Source organism: Balaenoptera acutorostrata, chromosome 11 (assembly GCF_949987535.1).
Source record: "Balaenoptera acutorostrata chromosome 11, mBalAcu1.1, whole genome shotgun sequence".
NCBI classification, from domain to species: Eukaryota; Metazoa; Chordata; class Mammalia; order Artiodactyla; family Balaenopteridae; genus Balaenoptera; species Balaenoptera acutorostrata.
Window position 1 is genome coordinate 104687206 of NC_080074.1, and position 23067 is coordinate 104710272.

A 23067-nucleotide genomic window follows, 5' to 3' on the forward strand; every position below is an offset into this window, starting at 1 on the left:
CCAAGCTGACCATCGCTGCTCCTGCCTGGCTCCTTTCCCACCAAGTCTAAATTCCTCCCTATTCTCAACTATACTTACCTTTGTTTGTTTATTTTAAAAAGTGGTCATTAACCCAGAGAAAAGGGTATTTTTTTCCTTCCATGTAGAATGTTGATAGATAACCTGGCAAAGGAGTATTTAATGTGCTTGTGGATATTTCTGTATACGTGGATTAAATATTTTTTAATAAAGGTGCTTAGAGGACAAACTGTGGTAAAAACAATGAAAGTTATTTCAATGAAATCATTAGTCGTTCGTTGAACATCTTCATTTTTTTAATGCCATAAGTTTATTTGCAAGCGTATCTGGTACAGTTGGATTTGTTCCTTAAAGTAGCTTTCTTTTGAACTTTACTATAGCCACTTTTTAGATCACATACAGTAAGTCCCCTACATACGCACCTTCAAGTTGTGAACTGTCAAAGATGCAAACATGCGTTCGCATGTCCAATCACGTAAGTTCGTTCACGTGTCTGGCGTACATTGTCACGTGTGTGCATCCCCTACAAGTGGTTGTGCTTTTGTGTACTTTACTGTACAGTAGTGTATAGAGTACGGTAGTACAGTATCTTTATTTCCAGCCCAGAACCTGTGCCATCAGTGTCAGGCGTGAGTGAAATTGCAGCTTCCTCCGTCTCCTATTGCTGACGACCCTTCAGCTCTACCACCTCCCACCTCCTCCCCCTCCTTCCGTCAGTAACTCTTCCTGCCTGTTCACTCGATGCCAGCCCCTGTGTGCCAGCTGTTGTACTGGTGCTACTGTACTTTTCAAGGTACTGTACCGTAAGATTAAAAATGTTTTCTTTATTTTCTGTGTTTGTTTTTTATGTATTACTTGTGTGAAGAGTGTTATAAACCTATCACAGTACAGTACTATATAGCTGATTGTGTTAATTGGGTACCTAGGCTAACTCTGTTGGACTTAGGAACGTGCTCTCGGAATGGATCTCGTTCGTATGTAGGGGGCTTACTGTACTGGAAAACATTCCATACAGAAGTAAGCTTGAGTAAACATTTGAGTGTTATGCATTATAATATACCAAGCTTATTTTATCTTATTTATTTTAAAATTTTTAAAATATTTATTTATTTATTTGGCTGCACTGGGTCTTAGTTGTGGCATGAGGGATCTTTGTTGCAGCATGCGGGCTCCTTAGTTGAGGCATGTGGACTCTTTGTTGTGGCACGCGGGCTCCTTAGTTGTGGCATGCGAACTCTTAGTTGCGGCATGCGGGATCTAGTTCCCTGACCAGGAATCGAACCTGGGCCCCCCTGCATTGGGAGCGCAGAGTCTTACCCACTGCACCACCAGGGAAGTCCCATACCAAGCTTATTTTAAATGCAGATATTGCTTTAATGGAGTTGAGTATTTTAAACGGAAGTTTCCAGTTTGTGGGTCTCCCACCCGGCGGGTATGGGATTTGATTATATTGTGAAAGTGCCCCTCCTGCCATGTCATTGTGGCTTCTTTGTTTTCGGATATAGAACATCTTTTTTGGTAGGTTCCAGTCTGTTTTGCCGATGGTTGTTCAGCAGCTAGTTGTGATTTTGGTGTTTTCGTGAGAGGAGGTGAGCTCGGTGGAGTCCTTCTCCTCCACCATCTCGTCGCAAAGGAAACCGAGCATCTTCATACTTAAAGCTGTGGCTGAAGGGGTCGGAGGTGCACGTGGCACGGCTCTGCCTCTGAAGGGCTCTGAGGGCTGCCTCTATACACTCACAGCTTCTACATGGAGAACTGGTCTGGACCCGAACGAGCAAGCTCTCAGATACCCGGAGAAACGTGTTCTGCAGGCTGCTTTAGACCATGGCCCTTTCCTCAGCAGGGGCCACACTCAGTCTCAGGATCAGAGACCACAAAGTCCTGTCACCGCCCCCGAGCCTGCTGTACATCACGCGCCAGGCTCATCACAGGGGACAACCAGCTTAGTCCTGCGGTCTGGACGGAAGATCCTGATCTGGAAGAGAGGAGACCTGGGTTCCAGTGCCGGTTCTGCCTCTCACTTGCTTTGTGACCTCAGACAGTGACCTCGGTCTTCACGCCATCAGTTTTCTTTATGTAGAATGTAGGGGGCTGCAGTGATGATTACTAAGCTCCCCTCGACTGCAGTGCTTACATTTTTTTTTTATAATTATTTCTTTAAATATCTCCTGCTTTAACCATGAACTCTTTTTTTTTTAATTAATTAATTAATTAATTTATTTTTGGCTGTGTTGGGTCTTCGTTTCTGTGCAAGGGCTTTCTCTAGTTGCAGCAAGCGGGGGCCACTCTTCATCGCGGTGTGCGGGCCTCTCACTATCGCGGCCTCTCTTGTTGCGGAGCACAGGCTCCAGACGCGCAGGCTCAGTGATTGTGGCTCACGGGTCTAGTTGCTCCGCGGCATGTGGGATTTTCCCAGACCAGGGCTCGAACCCGTGTCCCCTGCATTGGCAGGCAGATTCTCAACCACTGCGCCACCAGGGAAGCCCCCATTTTTTTTTTTTTTAACCAAGGTTAAAATGAATTGATGAAGTGTTACTTTCAAAGGCTCTGACAGATGATGGTTTTACCTCTCTTCCCAAGAACTGTGTTTTGAACATTGTGTGTCTGTGTGAGTCTGGAATTTACTTTTCCTGAGGATATTCTAGATAATCAACTCTCCCATCTTCCCCCTATTCTGTAAAGTCTTTTAAGTATTATAGAACCAACTCTGTGTGTCTGTGTCTTTCATACTTTCAGCTATATCTGCATTTTATGTGCCCCTGCTTAAAAAATAGGACTCTCAGACAAGTCCCACTTTTGTTTTAGGAATAATGGTCAATTATTGAGTTCAGCTATTTTCGCATGGAAGATTCAGAAAATCCCCATGATTTTCACATGGAGGGAGGGAGCAGTCTCCCTCCCTCCACCTGCTCTTCTAGAGGAGCTGCAGGGGTCTCAACCCCACTGCCCACTGCACGCCCCCCTTCACCACCAGAGGGACACCCAGCCCAAGCTGAGGCCACTCGGACTCTTTCCTGGGAATCTGTATTCTGAGTAGAGACACACAGATACTTGGAGCATCATTGGCCGTCTGGTGAGGTCTCCATCACTGCCCTGGTCCTTGGCCTTGCTGGAGCCTGGTTATGTGCTTCTGGCTGATTCTGTGAGCCACGCTGTAGTCTTTCCCCAAATTGCCTTTCGTCCAAATTAGGAAGGAGGAGAGGGAAAGAAAGGGAGACAGGCAGGCAGGCCCCTGATGCTAACTGAACAAACTATCTTGAGCGAAGGGCCAGTTTTTCTACTTCTTGATTTTGGCTCCCACCCTGTCACAGGTGTGGTCTCACTACGCGTTACCAGTAAGCAGCTTGCAGCCCTCACGACTCACTGTGGGAGTTCGAGACATCCAAAGTGGTCCACACTGCACTGTCCTATGTTGGTGTTAACAGAAATGTCAGCTTGCATCCACAGGTTCCCAACGTTTACTCTAAGCTCCTGTACCTGTCTCCTTGAGGATGGGTAGCCCCCAGTTTGTGGACCCGTGTTGGCACTGGGCTGGAGTTCTAGGGGCCCAGGTAACTTAGCCTCTCTCAGAAGCTGGGATGTGTTGAAACTGCTCATTTCCACAGAGGCTAGTGGGCTAGGATGTTGCTGTCCATGCGGAGGGCCCCGCCGTGGGCACCCTCGGAAGTTCTGCTCTCCCTCTTAACTTGTTGGCTGGGAGGCTCCACCCTGCTCCCACCCACGGTCCACAGACTTCCTGCATCCTCAGGCGGACACGAGGTTTCCCACCTTGTCTCTGCCATGAGAGCGCAGCAGCCTGGCCCCCCTTGGCCTACCTCTGGAAGAATGGACAAAGTTTTTAGCAGTTTAAAAGAGAGCACCTTCCCAGAAAAAGAGAATGCAGGGATTCGAACAGACACTTGCCCACCCATGTTCACAGCAGTGTTATTCACAGTAGCCAAAGGTAGAAACAACCCAAGTGTCCATCGACAGATGAACGGAGAAACACAATGTGGTCCATCCATATGACGGGATATGGTTCGGCTGGAAAAGGAAGGAAATTCTGACACATGCTACCACACGGATGAACCTTGAAAACATTAAGTGAAAGAAGCCAGACCCAAAGGCCAAATATTGCATGATTCTACTTATCTGAGGTGTCTAGTGGTCAGATTCATAGAGACAGGAAGTAGAATGGTGGTTCCAATTCCAGCTGATTTACACAGTGTGAATATAATGACGAGACCTAGTTCCTGCCAGCACGGTGCTAACGCTCAACCCTCTCCTAGACTGAGTTCAGCAGGATCCTTCCCCAGCCAAGGCTCCCTGTAGCCCACTGAACCCAGCAGCCACGAGTGAGCACGGTCTTAACCCTGACTCCCCTTTGACGGTAGACAAGTCTGTTCACTTATCTGTGGGTCTCTGTATCCCCATCAGCAAAATGGACATGACTCGGGCTTCCCTGGTGGCGCAGTGGTTGAGAATCTGCCTGCTAATGCAGGGGACACGGGTTCAAGCCCTGGTCTGGGAAGATCCCACATGCCGCGGAGCAACTAGGCCCGTGAGCCACAACTACTGCGCCTGCGCGCCTGGAGCCTGTGCTCCGCAACAAGAGAGGCCGCGATAGTGAGAGGCCCGCGCACCGCGATGAAGAGTGGCCCCCGCTTGCCTCAACTAGAGAAAGCCCTCGCACAGAAACGAAGACCCAACATAGCAATCAATCAATCAATCAATCATTAAATCTTAAAAAAAAAAAAAATGGACATGACTCTAGGATTGGGATGAAAATATAAGAGAGAGCTTGGACATGAAGGCATTGGATGGAGGGGTCGTGGTGGGATGCTGCTGACTCAGGGCTGGGGGCTAACACAGGACGCCGGCCTCCATCCTAGGTGTGGTCTCGCCTTTGAGCTTCTGCTAGTGTGATATTCTGGAGGAACGCAGCGCCCAGGTCCTCGGCTGGAGACCAGAGCTACTACCGGGCATGCCTCCCGGTCTCACGCTTGGCCCTCCTTCCCCGGGACAGGTTACGACAACCTCAGCTTGGCTTTGGCACGTCAGCTCCGTCAGACCTCACCAGCTAGAGGCTGGCAGCCTTCAGATCAGATCCTTCATCTTCCTTGTTCTCAAGGCTGATGGAGAAGAGAGAAGGGTTCAGCTTGAAAGAGTACATTGTTCTCAGCGGAGACATCAGGGGAGAGAGGCCTGGAGGTTGGTGGCTCTAGGTTCCAAACCTAGTCCCTGTGTGGCCCTAGAAAACTCTCTTGGCCTCGGGGTGCCTCTCTCTTCCTGCTTCCTTTGGATTCCATTGTTTCCTCACTCAACAAACAAAAGGGTCTGTATTAGATACCTGTTAAGAAATATTTTTTTGTTTTAAAAGAGTCAGATGATGGGACTTCCCTGGCGAGAAATCAGTCAGGTGCCCTGGGTTTGAGAATGCCAGCTCTGTTTTCTAAGGGTTCTGAGGTCTTGAGCAGATTGTACTCTCCGAACTGCCCAGGGCCTCAGTTTGCTCACCTGTAAAATAGGAAGAATATTAACACCATCCTGAAAGGATTGTATGAAGATTAAACGAGACAGTGCCTGTCCGGTGCTTAGCACACACAGGCCTGGGCAAGTGCACATGTGTTAGCTGTGACGGTCACCCTGTTACGTGCACAGGGTACCAGGCTGCTGCTGGGTGGGGCGGGTTAATGGGTGGATGGGGGATTTGTAAGCAGTGCTGCTACCCTTCCCGGTCCCCTCTGGCATTTCACTGTGGTCTCCCCACGGTCTTCGTAGTTAACTTTGCTGTCTCATGTTTCCCACTTCTCCCCTCCCGTGTCTCTCGTTAGTTGGCTGGGTGACGCTCTCTTCTTTTTTATTTTTTAAATTTTTAAATATAATTTTATTTATTTATTTTTGGCTGTGTTGGGTCTTTGTTGCTGCACCCGGGCTTTTCTCTAGTTGCACCGAGCGGGGTCCACTCTTCGTTGCGGTGCGTGGGCTTCTCATTGTGGTGGCCTCTTTTGCTGCGGAGCACGGGCTCTAGGCGCACAGTCTCAGTAGTTGCAGCTCGCGGGCTCAGTAGTTGTGGCTCATGGGCTTAGTTGTCCTGTGGCATGTGGGATCTTCCTGGACCAGGGCTCGAATCCGTGTCCCCTGCATTGGCAGGTGGATTCTTAACCACTGCGCAACCAGGGAAGTCCCTCTCTCTTCTTTTTTAAAGGCACATTCCCAGTGGAATCTCCACTCCCCCCTCCCCCAGTCTTTTTTCCAGCGTTCAGTTTTGCCTTCTGGTTCCCTCTCTTTCTTCCTATGACACCTTCTGTCCCTGACAGTCCTTCGAGAACTTTAACTATGGAAAGTACCCCTCCCACCTCCATCCAGTCGGGAAGGAGAGTTCTGGGATCTCGGGCCTCCACTTCTCCGTCCTTCCGCCTGGAAAGGAGCGGGAGCCAGAGCATGGGCTGTGACTGGCTGCTGGGCCATTGTCCGCCGTGGCTGCAAACCCCCGAGCTTCTGTGGGCTGCGCCAGGTCTTCCGGTGGGTCCTGGTGACCCTTCTGCTGGGATGACTCCAGGGCCGTCTTCCGGAACCAGGGTTTTCTTCTCTCTGTGTTGCTTCTCTGGAACTCTGGGATCTTGGAGACCAGTTCTCTGGTCCCAGAAAATGTTTGAAGAGCACTTTGAGGTTCCTGCAAGTCTGGAAAATCATCACAGCATCACACCATCAGCATCTGGTGAGCTCAGCGGCCTGAGGTGCGGCTGTCTGTTGCCTAAAGCAGGAATGGCTTGTGCGTGCCCTGCATGGGGCGCGGCGTGGGTCCAGAGCACATGCACGAGGCCACAGTCACGTGGATCCCTTCATTCACCACGATGCCCACCCCAGGTGTGCCAGGAGTGGATGGAGCTGAATGTCTCCTTTTGTACCTTTCTCCCCATTGCAGCAGTTAGCAGAGCTCTGAGTATACAGCAGGCGCTCAATAAGTGCCTGGGGATTGGTTGGTTCATTGATTCATGCATTCACTCTTCCCAGCCTGCCATTGCTTACCCTTGACCGCCACTGAACTTCCTCTTTGAAAGACTCCAGGAGGGGAGAGGATCGCCCCACTGCTCCTCCACGTTCAGAAGCTTGTCTGTGTCCCAGTGCAGCGGGATGACTGGACAAGAGAGTCTGACCCATGGGGTCCTTGCCCAGGTCCACCCGAGGATTAAAGCACCTCTTCAGTGGGCATGGACCAATTTTAGAAATCCTGGACCCTGTTACCTCTAGATCTTCCTGAAACCATCCCATTTCATCCGGGGTCTTCGTCAAAATTCCCCATGGACGGAACTGTGTTTGTGGCTCTGACTGTCCTGTCATGACCCGGATGAGTACATGGGGCCTGAAAGGTTGTGGGGTTTGTTTTGTTCTTTGTCACGATGATGGTGATGATGACGATATCCTGGAGGTGCCTTGGGGCCTGGCCAGACCTTCGGGGGCCTCTGCGGGTCGATCCACGGCTCGGGGGGTGGGAAGTTACAGAGCGGGGCTGGGCGCAGGCCTCACCCACCCCCTTCAAGTCTCATGCTCAGATCTGGATGTCCAGGTGAGCAGGACACAAGCAGCGGGGCTGAAGTGCACAAGCACGTCTCTGGCACAGCTCCGACGCCCCCCTTTGGGCCCCCTCGGTTGGCAGCCGGCAGGGCGGTGGGCACGGCCCCTTGCGTCTTGCTGGCGAGCCCCGGCCTGCCCTGCTGGGGCCCCAGCCCCATGGCAGCTCAGGGTGGGCTCGGCAGGGAGCTGGGGGTGGCTGGCTATTTTGCTCTGAGCCTAGGAGAGAGGCTAGGGGAGAGGCTCATCGGGGCCCTTTCCGTATTTCTGCTCATCAAATCGAAGAGTGGCTGGGGAGACCTCGGGACCCCACCGGTCTCCCACCCTGCATACCCTCCGCCCTGTACCTGTGCTACGAGGGAGCGTGAGATGGAGCTGGACCCACACTTAGGACCCTCCTTGGGGCCCACCCTGCTCCAGACCCGTGGCTGCGTGGTTCACCCTCGTGTTGAGAAAGAAGAGGCTCCGAGACTGGGGCGAGGGCAGCAGGCCCACTTGCAGGTGCTTTCTGCCCAGTGTTCCAGCTGATTGGGGGTGTTTGGGTCTCCATGCACCCTCTTGCTCTTATTTGGCTTATATGGGGAGGTGTTATTGGTGTTATTGGCGTTAGAGGGAGTGGGGAGCTAGTCAGTGGGGTGTCGGGGTGGGGTATGGGCGGGTGAGTAGGAGGTAATTGGGGAGGGATGGGCCGGTGACTAAGGTGTGCCTGACGCCAGTTGATGAGGAGGTGGCAGAGCTGGACCAGGTTCTCAAGTCTGTTCCGTAGAGAGGCGTGGAATTCAGGACACAGGGTTCAAATCTTCTGTCACTTACTATCTCTGGGACTTTCAGTGAGATTTTTATCCTCTAAGCCTTATTTTCCTATAGGGTTGTTGTACTAAATAAAATCATCTATATTTCATTTACTATAAATATAGGTATATGCCCGACACGTAAATGTTAAGGTTACATTAATAATAGTTCCTCTTGCATCACATTCTCTGGGGTGTCACGGCTGGAAAAGAAAGGCCGTGTCTTTGCTGTCAGAGATTGTGGTTTGCCTTAGGGACTCTCTCCCAGGTGACAGTTCCTGGCTTCATCCCTGACTGTGCCACCTCGGGTTTCTGGTGGCGTCCAGGCCCTGCTGGCGTCTAGCCACGGCAGCTTTGCTCTGCGGAGCCCACATGACTGGCCCTCGGGTGCACTCCAAGGTCAGAGCCTTGCTTTTTCATCCCAGGACTCCGTGCTGGTTCCTGGCCTTTGTGGAGCCGTGCCCGGGTGTCATGACCTCCTGTTCCCTGGACAAGCTGCTGTTCTCTAGTGGGGCAAGGGCTCTGTCTCTGCTCAGCTCCTCTGGGGTTCACCACCTTTTCTCTCTACAGACGCTGAGCTTCTTAGCAAATCGTCTGCATTCACCCCAGATCTTTGAGTCCTTTACACCTATGGAGCCTGTGGGACCAGCCCTCCTGGCTTGTCCTTGAACCCCACCTTCCTACAGCCCTTGAGGGTGCAGGCCTTCCCCTCTTGCAAAGTGCATCTTAGGGCAGGTGGGAGCCCTTTCCAGCAGAGCCCTGCCCGAGCTGGAGATGGAGCTTCAGAAACACCACGTTCATTGCACCCCCTCCCCGCCATGCTTCCACTTCTCTCTTGGGCATTCCTCTCAGCCCTGCCTCTCCTCTGACACCCGTCCTCCCCATCTCAGTAAGCGCAACTCCAGCCTTCCAACGGCCAGGGCAGAAATCCTGAATCATTCTTGATTCCTCTCCCCATGTCCAGTCCCTCAGCTGCAACTTCACAATCTATCCAAAACCTGTCTGAGCAGCCAGGGGCTGCCTTTCCCCCTTGTGTGAATGTCCCTGTGGACCACGTGACACATCAGCGAGAGAATCAGACCAGCGATCAGGAGAAACTAATGCCAGTTTCACATCTGCAATGCTGTGACCGATCGTAAACTGATGAGCTGCAGTGTGTTAATTGCTTGTTGTGTTCCAAGCACTAAGTCCTTAGCGTGGATTATCTTATTCACTGTGTGACTTCACTTCTCTGTTTCCTCATCTCTAAAGAAGATGACAACAGTTCCCAGGGAGTTGGTGAGGATGCAGGGAAATAATGTAGGTGAGAGTTTTTTTTAAAAAAAAAGCACCAAGGGGGACTTCCCTGGTGGCGCAGTGGTTAAGAGTCCACCTGCCAATGCAGGGGACACGGGTTCGAGCCCTGCTCTGGGAAGATCCCACATGCTGCGGAGCAACTAAGCCTATGCACCACAACTACTGAGCCTGCACTCTAGAGCCCACGAGCCACAGCTGCTGAGCCCACGCGACACAACTACTGAGTCTGCGCTCTAGAGCCTGCGAGCCACAACTACTGAGCCCACATGCCACAACTACTGAGCCCGCATGCCACAACTACTGAAGCCCATGTGCCTAGAGCCTGTGCTCCACAACAAGAGAAGCCACAGCAATGAGAAGCCCGTGCACTGCAACAAAGAGTAGCCCTCGCTCGCCGCAACTAGAGAAAAGCCCGCACAGCAATGAAGACCCAACGCAGCCAAAAATAAAATAAATAAATATTTTAAAAAAGTATCATCTGAAAAAAAAAAAAAGCACCAAGGGCTGTGCTTATGCTGTATTTTCACTGAAGAGCCAAAGAGATGCTCTCCAGGCCTTTGAAGAGTCCACATTGCACAGAGGAGAGATGTTGGCAGAGTTCCGGCTGATGGTGAATTTGATAGCCCAGCTTTGTGAGGGCAGAATGTGAGGCCCATAGTGGTGCTTTATCTGTCACCTGAGATCGGGGCGTCTGTCTCCTGGCACAAATGTGACACCTGTTGCAGGAGAAAGGGGCCCTGGCAGCTGGTGCTCTGTCCAGGAGCAGGAGTTCACTTACCCGAGGGCAGGTGACAAGTGTCAAGAGTTAAATCAGCACATTCTTTAGCTCCTGGTTCCCCCAGGGGGCTAAGCGGGGCCAGGGTACCTCTGGCAGGGTTAACACAGCGGAAAAGCTCCACACCGTGCCTGACGCCTGCTGTGCACTCAGTGAATATTAACGGGGTTGGGGGATAGGTGGGTGATGGGAGGGGTGCAGAGAACAGCCGGGCAGCAGAGAGGAAGTGCTGTCTGTTTCCCCCACCACTGAGTCGCTGCTGCCCATGGCCCTCTTGCTTCTCTGCACAGAGGAGAGAGGTGGCGACTGGCCGTTTCCGGTTTTTATAAAACTCTCGAGGCCCTGGGACTCACATCTTCTGACGCCCAAGTCCAAAACCCTGAACTCAGACATTGATGGGGGACGGGGTGCTAGTTGTGTCTGACACGCACAGTATTTAATCCTCACGGCAGGGGCAGGGGTCTTATCTCCACCAGCCAGAGACAGAAGACCAGAGAGGTTCAGTTACTTGCTCAAGCAGTTACCGTTTATAATGGTGGCCATCCACGGAGAGCTTCCTGACTCCAAGCCTTCTTGTCTTTTCCACACTGTGAGGTCTGCCAAGGGCGTTTCCTGCTCCTTGAATCGCTAAAGGCTGGGCTGTTGACTGTCTTGCTCCAAGTAATTTCAAAGCCATCTAGACGAACCTGTGACCTGGGCAGGGCCCGGTTAGGTTTAACCACTGACCTCCCCTCCCTTCTGTGGATTTGTCCTTGTTTACTGGGAGAGCCACCTGTTACCCTCTTTTAAAGAGAAATAGAGCCAGGCACAAGTTAAAGGTGATGGACAGGTTTAATTCAGTACTATCACAGTGTGGGAAGGAGACTGAGGTATAGAGCTGAGCTCAGTTCCAAAGGCAGCCAGGGATTTACAGCCCACAAGTAGCGTGAGGGGTCAGTGGATGGAGAATTAGCAGGAGGAGACATCAGGGTGGGGGGGTTCTTGCTAACCTGGCCTAGCAGCATCCTGGCTACCTGATTGGGTTCAGGTATCAAGGGTGGAGGGTAAACAGAGTTAACAGGATTCTTCCTAAAAGCTGGGCTGGGCAGGCCAAGGACAGGGCCCAAGGACCACGGCCTAGTCGAAAAGAGTGCTCAGAGGAGCCCTTCCAAAGTTTGGTCCAGGAGAGAGTGTTCCTTGTCACTTCCCAGTAAATGCGAGGACACGGCATGGTGAAGACCATGGGGAGAGTCCACTGACCTTGGGGTGACTTGTCTCACCTGGAATGGTGAAGACCATGGGGAGAGTCCACTGACCTTGGGGTGACTTGTCTCACCTTCCAGGAGTCAAAGAATTTGGCTGGCACTGAAAACTAGTGTGTGGGAAAGAACATGCCTGGGAGACACGCCGGAACTCCCTCGGATGCGGCAAATTGCATTTTTAGGGTTATATCCTCACAGCCTTGTCTACAAGTAGGTCGTTTTCAGCCACAGAGCAAAGTCAAGGAAGAGGTGACCCAGTCGTTCTGAGGCAGAAGCAAGGCAGCGCCTCCCCTCCCCTCCCACAGTGCGACTCACTTGTCCCCCAGGCCCCCGAGCCTCCAGCTACTAATCCACAGCCCCCGGGGCCTGGGCAGGGATGGGACTCCTTTGTTAGCAGTGTCTTAGCCAGCTTAGCGCAGGAACACCAGGCAGGAAGGTAGGGCTGGGTCTGGGGACATTCTTTCTCTTTCTGTCTCCCTCCCTCCCTCCCTCACCCTCACGTCACCGCACTGGCTCAGGGATCCTGCTTCCCCAGAACATCTCTCTGTGTCGAACTAGTCTGACCTGTTTCTGCCTGCCAGCTGGCCAGCCATGGAAACAGCAGAGACCTTGATGGCAGCAGGATAAACCTGCGGAAGTCCCGATAAACATAACATGAGTGGACGGTCAATGTCTGCGCAGAAACCCAGGGGCACAGATCCCCAGCGGACACCTCTGACCCCGGGTCTCCTCCAAGTCCACACCAAACAGCATCCACAGGAGAAAATGTAGGCGGGAAGAGGAAACGCTGGCTGGTGAGGCAGAGAGGCTCTCTGTTCCGATGCCGGCTTCGAGACAGCGGACTCTGTGACCTTCAGCCCTGGGCTTCTCTTTCCCCATCTGTGAAGTGGGGGTAATCAGACCTGGCCCAGATGGGATCACGCCTGCGAGGTGCTGAGTAAACCCTGTGGAGCACCCAGCATGTAACTGGGTAAGAAAAGCTCCCCCGCCGCGCCCCACATTCCACCCCCCTTCCTGGAGGTATTCACACACACACACTGCGGCAAAGTGCTGATGTCCACCTTCTGTGGCCCGTATCTGTGGGCTGTGCTCTTTCCTCTGTGTCTGGTTGGCTGGCTGTGCCTCTACTGGTGCCCGCCTGGGGCTCCTAGGATGCTTCTGCTTCCAGGCATCTCTTGGCTCACGGTAGCCGGTGGTGCCCGTCTAACTCCCGGGCAGCGCCCACGGCAGTGTCCTGGGAGCATCTCGATGAAGCTGTTGGAGAGCTTTCTGCGCTTTTGCAGCCCAGTGGGTTCCATCTGAACTCTTGGGTTCTAGCCTTAGCTTTGTCACTACAGTGGTCCCACCTGATCCGTGATTTTGCTTTCAGTGGTTCCTGTTACCCAAGGTCAACCAGGGTCTGAAAATACTAAATGGGAAATTCTAGAAGTAAACAATTCATAAGCTTTCAAGTGGGTACCGTTCTGATCGGCATGATGAAATCTCACGCTGTCCTGCTCCATCTTGCCCAGGAAGTGAGTCACCCCCTTTCTCCAGCCCCTCCCACCGTTCGTCATTTAGTAGCTGTCTCGGTTACCAGATGGACTGTCCTGGCATCGCAGTGCTTGTGTTCAAGTGACCCTTATTTTACTCAATACTGTCCCCACGGTGCAACGGCAGTGATGCTGGAAATTCGCATTTGCCAAAGGAAAGCCATAAGGTGCTTCTTTTAAGTGAAAAGGTGAAACTTAAAGAAAGAAAAAAAACCGTAGGCTAAGGTTGCTAAGATCTACGGCACGAGCGAGTCTTTTCTTTGTGAAATTGTGAAGAAGGGAAAAGAAGTTTTCGGTGGTTTTGCTGTCACACCTCAAACTGCAAAAGCTACAGCCACAGTGAATGATAAGTGCTCCATTAAGATGGCAGAGGCATTCAATGTGTACAATAAAATATTTTGAGAGAGACTCATTCACATAACTTTTATTACAATATATTGTTACAACTGTTCTATTTGATTTTCAGTTAACATTATTAATCTCTCACGGTGCCTAATTTGTAAATTAAACTTAATCATAAGTATGTATAGGAAAAAACATCGTATATATGGGGTTCGGTGCTATGTGTGTTTTCAGGCATCCACTGGGGGTCTTGAGTGTATCCCCTGTGGACAAGGGGGTCAGCTGTGTTTGCTAAGTGACTCCAGATAGCTGGGCTTCCATTTCCTCACCTGAAATGAAGACTAGGTGGTCTTGAAGGCCCCTCCCAGCTCTTGGTGGCCTGTGATTCTGCCTTATGGTTCCACAAAGTCTCCATCCTGCCCGAGCGTCCCCCTGACCTGTGGGCAGCCCCGGCCCCCAGTGGACAGCGGTGCTGACCACTGAGCTCTGATTCTCCCCCCCGAACCCTCGGCGGCTCCTTGCCCTTTTGCGTGGCCGTGAATGCACGCGCATCTCCCTCATTCTCACCGTGATTTGGCTGTTACCTTCCCAGGTGTGTGAAAGCTGACCGGCTCCAGGGCCTCAGGGCACAGATGTCAGCCGTCACACACAGCCTCTAGATGCATCTAGGAGGAGCTGGACCTCAAATCTCATATCTCCAGCTGTTTATAATTCTGACAGGCAAACGCCAAGTCCTGACCCACGGTCTCCTGGCGCCCCCAGCTCTGGGTCCATCCAGCAGCCCAGCGACTAACGGTGGGCAGGGGGAGGGCCCCCCGTCAGATACCCCGCCGGCTCCCTGGCTCGGAGGCAGGGAGGTTGTGAGGGGAAAGCTCAGCTCGGCCGCCATGCACCCAGTGGCTTTTGGGCGATATTGGCCTCGACAGGCAGCCTGTGGTGGTCACATGGCAGGACAAAGCTCCGGGTTCACCTGGCCTGGTTCCTCCTCTGAATTAGGAAGGACAGCGAGTCCTAACAAGAGATGAGCTCATGCCCTCGCTCTCTGCCGTGTTGACCTTGGCCGAGGTTGTGACTGTCCCCCTCCACTCCACCCCACTTCATACCCACCCCGTGACGAGGGCTCAGGAGCCACAGAAGGTACACGATTACCTCTGTTGTTATGCCCTGAATCTCGCAGATTTATGAGGGCTTCAGGTCGTGCTGACCTTGTTCCTCTCTTCTTCTTTCCCTTCCTCAGGGTATGGCAGCTGGAGAGAACTGGCCAAGGCTCTGGCCAGCAGGAACATTCCGGCTGTGGATCCAAATCTCCAGTTCTACCGTCCCCAGAGGCTGGGCCTCAAGGTACGTGGCAGGGTCGGCCCGTCCTCCCTGCTGGTGCGTTAACGTGGGTCCTCGGCTTCCCCTGCCCGCAGAGCCTTCAGGGCGTCCTCACGTCCTGTGTTAGGGCAGGGCAGAGCAGGAGTCCCTGGATGGCAGGCTGGCCTCACGGGCTCTCCCAGCTTCGTGGGTAGAGACGTCCATCCTGCCTTCCCCAAAGCCTTGTCACATAGTTCAAGATGCCCAAGTCTGAGCCGTCCAGGCATGTGGCCTCCATCAGCAGCCTGAGCCGGACCAGCACCTCTCGCCTCTTGCCGGAATGAGGACTGGGCTGGTACTTTAGTGACAGTCCCAGGTGCTTGCTGCTAGGAGTCAGAGATGATGTGGTAGAGACGGCCCCTCCCTGCAAATAGCTGGGGGGCAGGTTTGTAATGGAGCATTTTCCCTGTGGTGTTTCTTGGGCTGATGGTCCCTAGAAGCTGCTCTGGGTGGGGATTAGGGAACTTGAGGTCCAGTTCAGCCTGGAGCCCTAAGGTTGAGCCTCTGAGCGTAGAACAGACATGGATCTCCAAGGCCGGACCAGAGCCAAACTGAACCCATGGACCTGCAGGGTAGGGAGGAGTTGGGGTGTCTCCCCCAAGGGGGCTCCCACTTGTTAGGACAGATGAGTCACAGAAGAGGGAGGCAAGGTTCCTGCCCTCAGGAGAGCCTGGTCTAATTAGAAAAAATTTTTCCATATGGGAAGACTGAGAAAAGTCAGGAAAGGAGAAGCACCTCAGGGGCATACATTGGAGATATATTCCTGAGGGATATAGTGTGAGCCAGAAAGGGGAGTGTCCGTAAGTTGATAAGCCTCCGACAGCAGGGCTGGGTCTCCTGACCCTCTGCTTCCACAGGCACTTTCAAGGGACCCCAATCCTGTTGTCACCCTAATATTCCCACCAAGTTCATTCTCCTCTGCTCGGCCAGGACCAAGACTCCGCGAGAGGTGGCCGGGGGGACAGCAGCTACCTGAAGTGGAATAAGCCGGTCCCCTGGCTGTCAGAGGTGAGGCTCTTGGAGAGGGTTAAAAAACAGTGTTTATAGGTAATTCCAGAGGCTACAGAAAATTTTCTTCTAGTGGTTGTTATTGAAAATTTTCATCTAATTTGAAGAAAAAAATTAAAGGGTTCCAGGCTCATTGAATTTTCTTCCTTTAGAGAAGCTCTAACATTTGCAGAGCCTGGGCCTACTGGGTGCCAGGCTTTGTGCATAATCTCCTGTCAGCTTTATGACCCTATAGGATAATACAATATCCTCATTTTATGGGTGAGAAAAGCAAAGCTCAAGAAAGCTACAGGACTTTCATGTCCATGTTAATCCCCAGTTATAAAATTCAGCTTCCCAAACTGTCTTTTATGGACCATTAAGTCTCATAAGATATTCCAGGCAGAAGGGAATCCACTGTTAAATACGGTTTCAGATCTATAGACATCCACTCCCTGGAAATACACATTAGCACATGAAAGGCTCTGAGTTCTGCGGTCATCCGTTGACTTGGTTTAGCTCAGCACGTACCAAACTTATTTGCCTCCTGAACTACCGTTTCCCATGAACCATTAATATTCTATGAAACCAGTGTTCTAAGGGACATATACGAGGAAACTCCGCTTTAGAAAACTTTTTATAGGAAGCAGTTAAAGGTGTGAATGAAAGTTGTCATAAGCATCATCATACCTTTTGTGTACATAGGATTTGACAGATTCTTTTTCTTTCGGTGAAGAAGCAGAGGCTCAGGAGGTTAATCACATGAGCAAGATCACCTTGAGTAAAAGCTTGTGTGGAGACTCCAGAGCAGCGTGGTGCTTTGGGGGTGAACATTTCAAATTTAGGTTTTGTATCGTACAACTCGTCCAAGCCTTTCTTGGCTGGGTGCTGTCAGCCAGCCCGTCATCTCGTCCACACCTGTCACAGGTTGACCTCTTCCGCCTGGGTGATTTTATTTCCACTCCACCCATTTGCCGTGGGGCGGGCGTGAAGGATGCGGTGTCATACAAAATATGATGGTAGGTTACCTACACCATGAAATTGCCTCTGTTTAAACCCTGAGAGAGGATGGATTACAACACCGGCACACCTGTACCAGGTGATATCATCAGGTAATTAGGCCCTGCCCCGCCCCACCTGGAGATGGCATTGTGCAAACCATTGGTCCAGCGATCCAACCTTCTGTCCTTTGAGGACAGTTGGATTATTTATTTATTTATTTTTGGCCTCTGCTCTCGGGATCTTAGTTCCCCAGGAATCAAACCCGTGCCCCCTGCCGTGGAAACGCGGAGTCCTAACCACTGGACCGCCAGGGAAGTCCCTGGATCATTTTTCTTAATGAACCAATTATTTTGAAAGATTATAACTACATAATATTCTGCATTTATTAATCATTAGTTTTCTTACCTTTTTTCGCCAATCAAGGATGGAGATATATACGTATATATCTCCATGAAAGCAGTGACAAATAGTAAATAGTGATTAAAATAGGATTGACTTTTTAAAGAAATAGTTGATCTTTTAGTAAGTGTGTTTAGCCTTTTGGTGGTAAATGCCTGATTTCCACTGACTTTGTCCTTTTATTATTAAAAGTGGCTTATAGGGAATTCCCTGGCGGTCCAGTGGTTAGGACTCTGGGCCCTCACTGCCGAGGCCCGGGGTTCAATCCCTGGTCGGGGAACTAAGATTCCACAAGCCACGCGGCATGGCCAAAAGAAAAAAAAAAAAGTGGCGTATAAAATCCTCATTCAATCTTCATGGATCTTCAGGGAATCACTGATCCAGTCTCCTTATCTTACCAGCAAGGATAATTAGGCCGTGCATGTTTAAATAACTAGCATATGCCGTCTCCCAGCTGCGGTGGTGCCCCCTCCTCCAGCCCGTCGTGGGGACCTCGGTTCCCCTCTCCTTACCTGTCTCCTGCCTTTTGACACACGGTTTCAGCAGGAAGTGCTCAGGTGAAGGGCACATGTCACTTACTGAACATCTACTAGCTGTCAGGGCTGTCAGGTTGCACTGTTGTTGCCCCTTTCCTGGCGATGGCTCCAGAGGGGTTGACTCAGTCACTCCCCCAAGGTGGCGTAGCTACTGCAGCCCTGCCCTGCGGGTGAGCAGGGACAGAACACGGGAAGGCTGACCGTGGTCTCTCCCCTGACCGTCTCCCCGCCCCAGCCCTTGGCCGACAGCTCAGGGTCTCCAAGGCCAGCAGTCGCTCTCAAGCAAAGCAGGCTTAGTCAGTCCACTGCCTATCAGACCGGGAGTGGACGGCTGGTGGGCTGGGCTTCATGGGGTAACCGCTCTCAAAAACTTGTCCCTGTCAGCCCAGATCATAAGACACTGACTAGCAAACCCCACTAATTAACAAACCTCAATGCCAGTTTATTCACTTACCAGTCAGTATACGGTCCACTGACCAGACACTGTCTGCTGCTCAGGGCGCTCCCCCCAGAAAACCAACATAATTATAAGAAAGAAATTCGGGGAATGCAGAATCAGATCAAAGCAAGTCAGAGTCTGTGGGTGACGTCATGCGGGCTTGGTGAGGTGGCGTCTCTCTCCTGAGAGGAGGGCTGGGACCCTGATTCCCCTTCTCAGACTCCCCCTGCTTTTTTCTCAAACAGTTTTATTGAGATATAGTTCATATACCATATAATTCACCCATTTAATGTGTACAATTCAGTAGCTTTTAGTATATTCATAGAGTTGTGCATCCATCACTTTCAATTTAGAACATTTTCCTCACCACTAAGGAAACCCCTCACCTGTTAGCCATCACCCCTTCACTACCCCCTAGCCCCCAGCCCCCAGCAAGCACCAATCTACTCTGTCTCTCTAGACCTGCCTGTTCTGGACACTTCATATAAAGGGAATCGTACTCTGTGTGGCCTTTTGTGTCTGGCTTCTCTCACTTGGCATTAAGTTTTCGAGGCCCATCCATGTGGCAGCATGTATATCAGAACTTTGTTCACTTTTTTGCTGAATAATCTTCCACTGTGTGGATGGACCACATTTTATTATCCTCAATAGATGGGTATTTGGGTTGTTTCTGCTTTCGGCTCTTGGGAATAAATCTGCCGTGAGCGTTTGTGTACGGGTTTCGGTGCAGATCAGGCTGCCCTTTATTCAGGGCCCTGAACCACCACCATCATACACGTCACCGTGGGGAGACGCAAGTGACACCACAGTTCAATTACAAACCATCTGTTCCAATGGGGATAATTCCCTCCATCAGAATTTCACCAGATGGGCCTCGGGCCCTGTCCTCCAAATCTAGAGCCACCTCTTATCCTCTTGGAGCCGGGACCCCCTGGTTTCCAAGTGGGAGCTCACTCAAGGGGCAGGTGTGAACAGGAATCGAGTAGCTCGGGTGGGCTTCCCTGGTGACGCAGTGGTTGAGAATCTGCCTGCCAATGCAGGGGACACGTGTTCGAGCCCTGATCTGGGAAGATCCCACATGCCGCGGAGCAACTGGGCCCGTGAGCCACAACTACTGAGCCTGCGCTCTAGGGCCCGCAAGCCACAACTACTGAGCCCACGTGCCACAACTACTGAAGCCCGTGGCGCCTAGAGCCCGTGCTCCACAACACGAGAAGCCACCACAATGAGCAGCCCCCGCTTACCGCGACTAGAGAAAGCCCGTGTGCAGCAATGAAGACCCAACACAGCCAAAAATAAATAAGTAAATAAATTTATGAAAAAAGAAAAAATAGTAGCTCGGGTGCTAGAAACTCTGAACAGGAGTCCGGTGTGTAGGAACTGGTGACCTCATTGTCCTGCTGGGTGGAAGTCACGTGGTCCAGCCAGGTGTGCTGGGCTGCTCACCCCTCCTGGAGGTGGACCTGGCCGCCCCGCCTTCGTGCCCTCTGCATCTCAGCCTCTGCAGTAGCCCGGGCACAGGTGGCTCGTTTGTCTGCATGTCTCTCTCCTCTGAGGACCCCTTTTCATCTTTGCATCATCACTGGTACAAAGCAGGCACTTGGTGCTTATAGAATAAATGAAGGAACATATGGTTCCAGACTTAGCTTCTCCAAGCATTTGTTCACTCAGATCATTAAGATGTGCAGGGAACCCACAGGAGGGAGCTGGAACTCTGCCTGGGGAAGTTGCAGAAGCCTAGGGAGAGAGATTTGAAAAGAACCTTGAAGGGTGAGCTGGAGTTTGCCGGGTGGGGAAGAAAGGAAAGGGCCTTCCAAGCAGGAAACAGCATCTGCAAAGGCACAGAGACGTGTGTGCGCTGGGGTGTAGGTATGACCGGGAGTTGGGTGAGGTGAGGCTGGGAAGGCAGGGTGAGGTTTTGTCCAGAAGCCTCTGGGAACCCTAGGAGGTGTGAAGCGGCAGAGTGGGTGATCAGATCTGTCTTTAGAAAGACAGTTCTACAGGCAGTGGGAGGAGTCAGTGGTGGGAGATGCCTCCATCCGGGTGGGAGGCTCTGTGAGCCCAGCGAGGCCTGGCAGAGACCCTGTGGTGGGTGGAGGGCAGTGGACGTGGTGGGTGAGGACCCACCAGGCTGCATCCGCACCCCCAGAAGCCCTCCCACTTCCAGAGGGTTCATTGCTGTGTGTCCTCAGGGGCTCAGTTTACCTCTCTGAGCCTCAATATTCTCACCTCTAAAATGAGAGGGTTCAGGGGACTTCTCTGGTGGTCCAGTGGTTAGGACTCCGAGCTTCCACTGCAGGGGGCGCGGGTTCGATCCCTGGTCAGGGAACTAAGATCCCGCATGCCGTGTGGCGTGGCCAAAAAACAGAAAGAAATAAAAAATAAAATAAAATAAAATGAGAGGGTTCAACAGGTATTTTCTCCACTGCTTGTAGGCGGAGGTTTCCAATCCGTCTTTGGCCATGGACGTGTTCTGGGCATGGGAGTAACCAGTGCTCTTCCCTGGGCCTTAGCTCTGCTGGACAGTGGAGAGAGGGGACAGAGGGCAGTGCCGACAAGCAGGAGTCCCACGTCCCTGCCCGACACAAAGTCTCCAAAGCTTGGAGGGACACAAGCCCTGGGGGGGGGTCACCAGTCAGGGCCTGGGGAGGAAGAAGGTGCCCACTGGTCCCTTGGGGATGGTGTCCATCCCCTCCCACAGCCTGAGGGCAGGTGGAGCATGGCTGGAGGGGTGGCTCTGTGCTGAGTCAGGGCCTAGCCCCCGGGGATGTGAATAGTCCTCCCCCTGCCTGGGTTTCCCGCAGCATCTCAGGCTCCGCTGCTATATAAGCAGGGCCCTGAGGGGCAGGTGGGGGGGCTAGCCCAGCTCCTTCCTCCTTCCCTGCCCAAGCCCTTGTAGCCTCTGGCCTCCTGGCTGAGCACAGCAGACTTCTGGGGGCATGCCCCCCCAGTTTGCTGTGGACTCAGAGTCTCCCGGGAGGGGCATGGAGGAGGCGGCCTGGAGGAGACAGCTGAGTCTTGTAAACGGGACTTAGGAATTTCCCCAGAAGTAGCACAATGTCCCCATTCTTTCGTTCCAAGAAGCCCTAGCCTGCCCCCCACCTACCCAGCCCACATTCTCTCTCCCACCCGTCCCAGCCCCCCACTCATATCCTGGGGAGCTACGGCTGCTACCCGCGGTCCCGGGAAGAGCCAAGTTGCTGAGGGCACGGGGTGACGGGCTCTCTGCTTGGGGAGGGGACGGTCCTGTCAGGGGGCTCTCCCCGGCCCCTTCTCTCCCCCGTCATCCCTCCCTGCGGGTCTCTTGCTGAAGCCCTTCTATCTGGGCTTCCAGTCTGGGTGTCCCTTCCTCCTCTGTCTTCCTTAAGGGTGGCTCGGATTTTGATATCTGACGGCGGGAAGGGCAGGGCCCATTTGTGTGGCCTGATTGGGGCCCACCTCCCGCAACCTGGAGATTAAGCTGGGGAGGGGTGCGGGGAGTGGGGAAGGGCTGAGATGGGGTGATCTGAAGCCCTTTGTCAGGATAATTTGGGACCCTATCCCCACCCCCTCCCTTCTCCAACTCCCCACCCTTCCACCCACTCAGGGTCCCGGCTGCTGCCCTTGCTCTCCCCTCCCCTCCAAAGGGGGCCCTGTGCTCCAGGCCTCCAATCTCAGTCCCGTGCCCACCGGCCCCACAGCCGAGGAGGGGAGGCAGGTACCTCCTTGCTCCTGCCTTCCCAGGGCTTCCCCAAAGGCCCAGGCACCTGGTGGGCATCCCGGCAGAGGCCTGGGCAGCATGAGGCTTTGAGCTCCCAGGAGAGCCATCAGAGCCCTTCTGCCGATGGGGCCCCCAGACCTCTTGCAGCTTTGCCAGCTGCTTCCCCACGAGGGCAGCCAGTAGCACGAAGACCACGGGTGGATTAGGTTTCACCCAGACAGCTGTGCGGGCGTCCTCTTACGAGGCGGTAGGGGAGGGAGAGCGGGTCCGGCTGAAACCCCAGCCTGGCGCCTCCCTCCTGCCATTCTGTCCTGGCTGTTACTCCCCCTGCCTGGGGGATGCAGACCAGCCCACTTCCTGCATGGAAAGAGCCGGGAGTGTGTGTATGTGCGTGTACATGCATGTGGGCGTGTGGACACGTGCAAGGACAGAAAGACAGCCCCAGGCCTCAGGGCCAGGCCACGGGGATGAGGTTCCCCAGGCAGCCGTGGGTGCCGAGGATGGGAACGGGCCTGGCGTGGACCAGGACCTTCAACCGGGAGGAGCGCTCGGGCCGGGGCTGCAGGCCGGCCCCATCTCACGCTCACACGCTGTCCCTGCCCCGTGCAGTTCCGGGGCCGCGTCAACCTGCACGTGTTTGAAGACTGGTGCGGCAGCTCCGTGCGGCAGCTGCGGAGGGATCTCCACTTCCCCCTGTACCCGCACGTGAGTGCCTCCGCCCCCGCTCCCCTCCTGCCCCGCTCCTGGCTCTCACCCCTGCACCTGGCTTCTGTGTTCCTCATCTTCCCTTGCTTTTTTTCTGGTTCTTTTCCTTTCCTTTATCCCGTGGACCCTCTTCTAACGCCCACAGTGTCTCCCTTGTTCCCTTCCTAGGGATTCCTTGGCAATATAGTTTACCTGGGAGGCCTCCACATGCAGTTGTGGGGCTGTGCACTGTTCCCGGTCACCTGGATAAAGAAGCAAGTGGGAGCGGGAGGCTTGCCTGCCTCCCGAGTCCCGCCTGCCTCACTCCCTCCTCATCCTCCCACCAGCCCTGAGCAGGCCAGCCTCTTCATTTCCCTCTTCCCTCTTCTGGGTGATGATTTCCCTCTGGTTTCCT

General features: G+C 53.0%; 1 protein-coding gene across 3 annotated transcripts in view; it reads left to right on the forward strand.

Moving 5' to 3' along the window:
* The window catches only part of B4GALNT3 (beta-1,4-N-acetyl-galactosaminyltransferase 3), a 91417-nt gene that overhangs the window by 53532 nt on the left and 14818 nt on the right, over positions 1-23067 (forward strand). For all 3 annotated transcript variants that reach the window (XM_057557645.1, XM_057557646.1, XM_057557647.1), the window contains exons 2-4: positions 14787-14890; positions 15836-15913; positions 22578-22673. In XM_057557645.1, coding sequence (XP_057413628.1) covers positions 14787-14890; positions 15836-15913; positions 22578-22673 — 278 coding nt within the window. The remainder of the gene's footprint in view (positions 1-14786; positions 14891-15835; positions 15914-22577; positions 22674-23067) is intronic.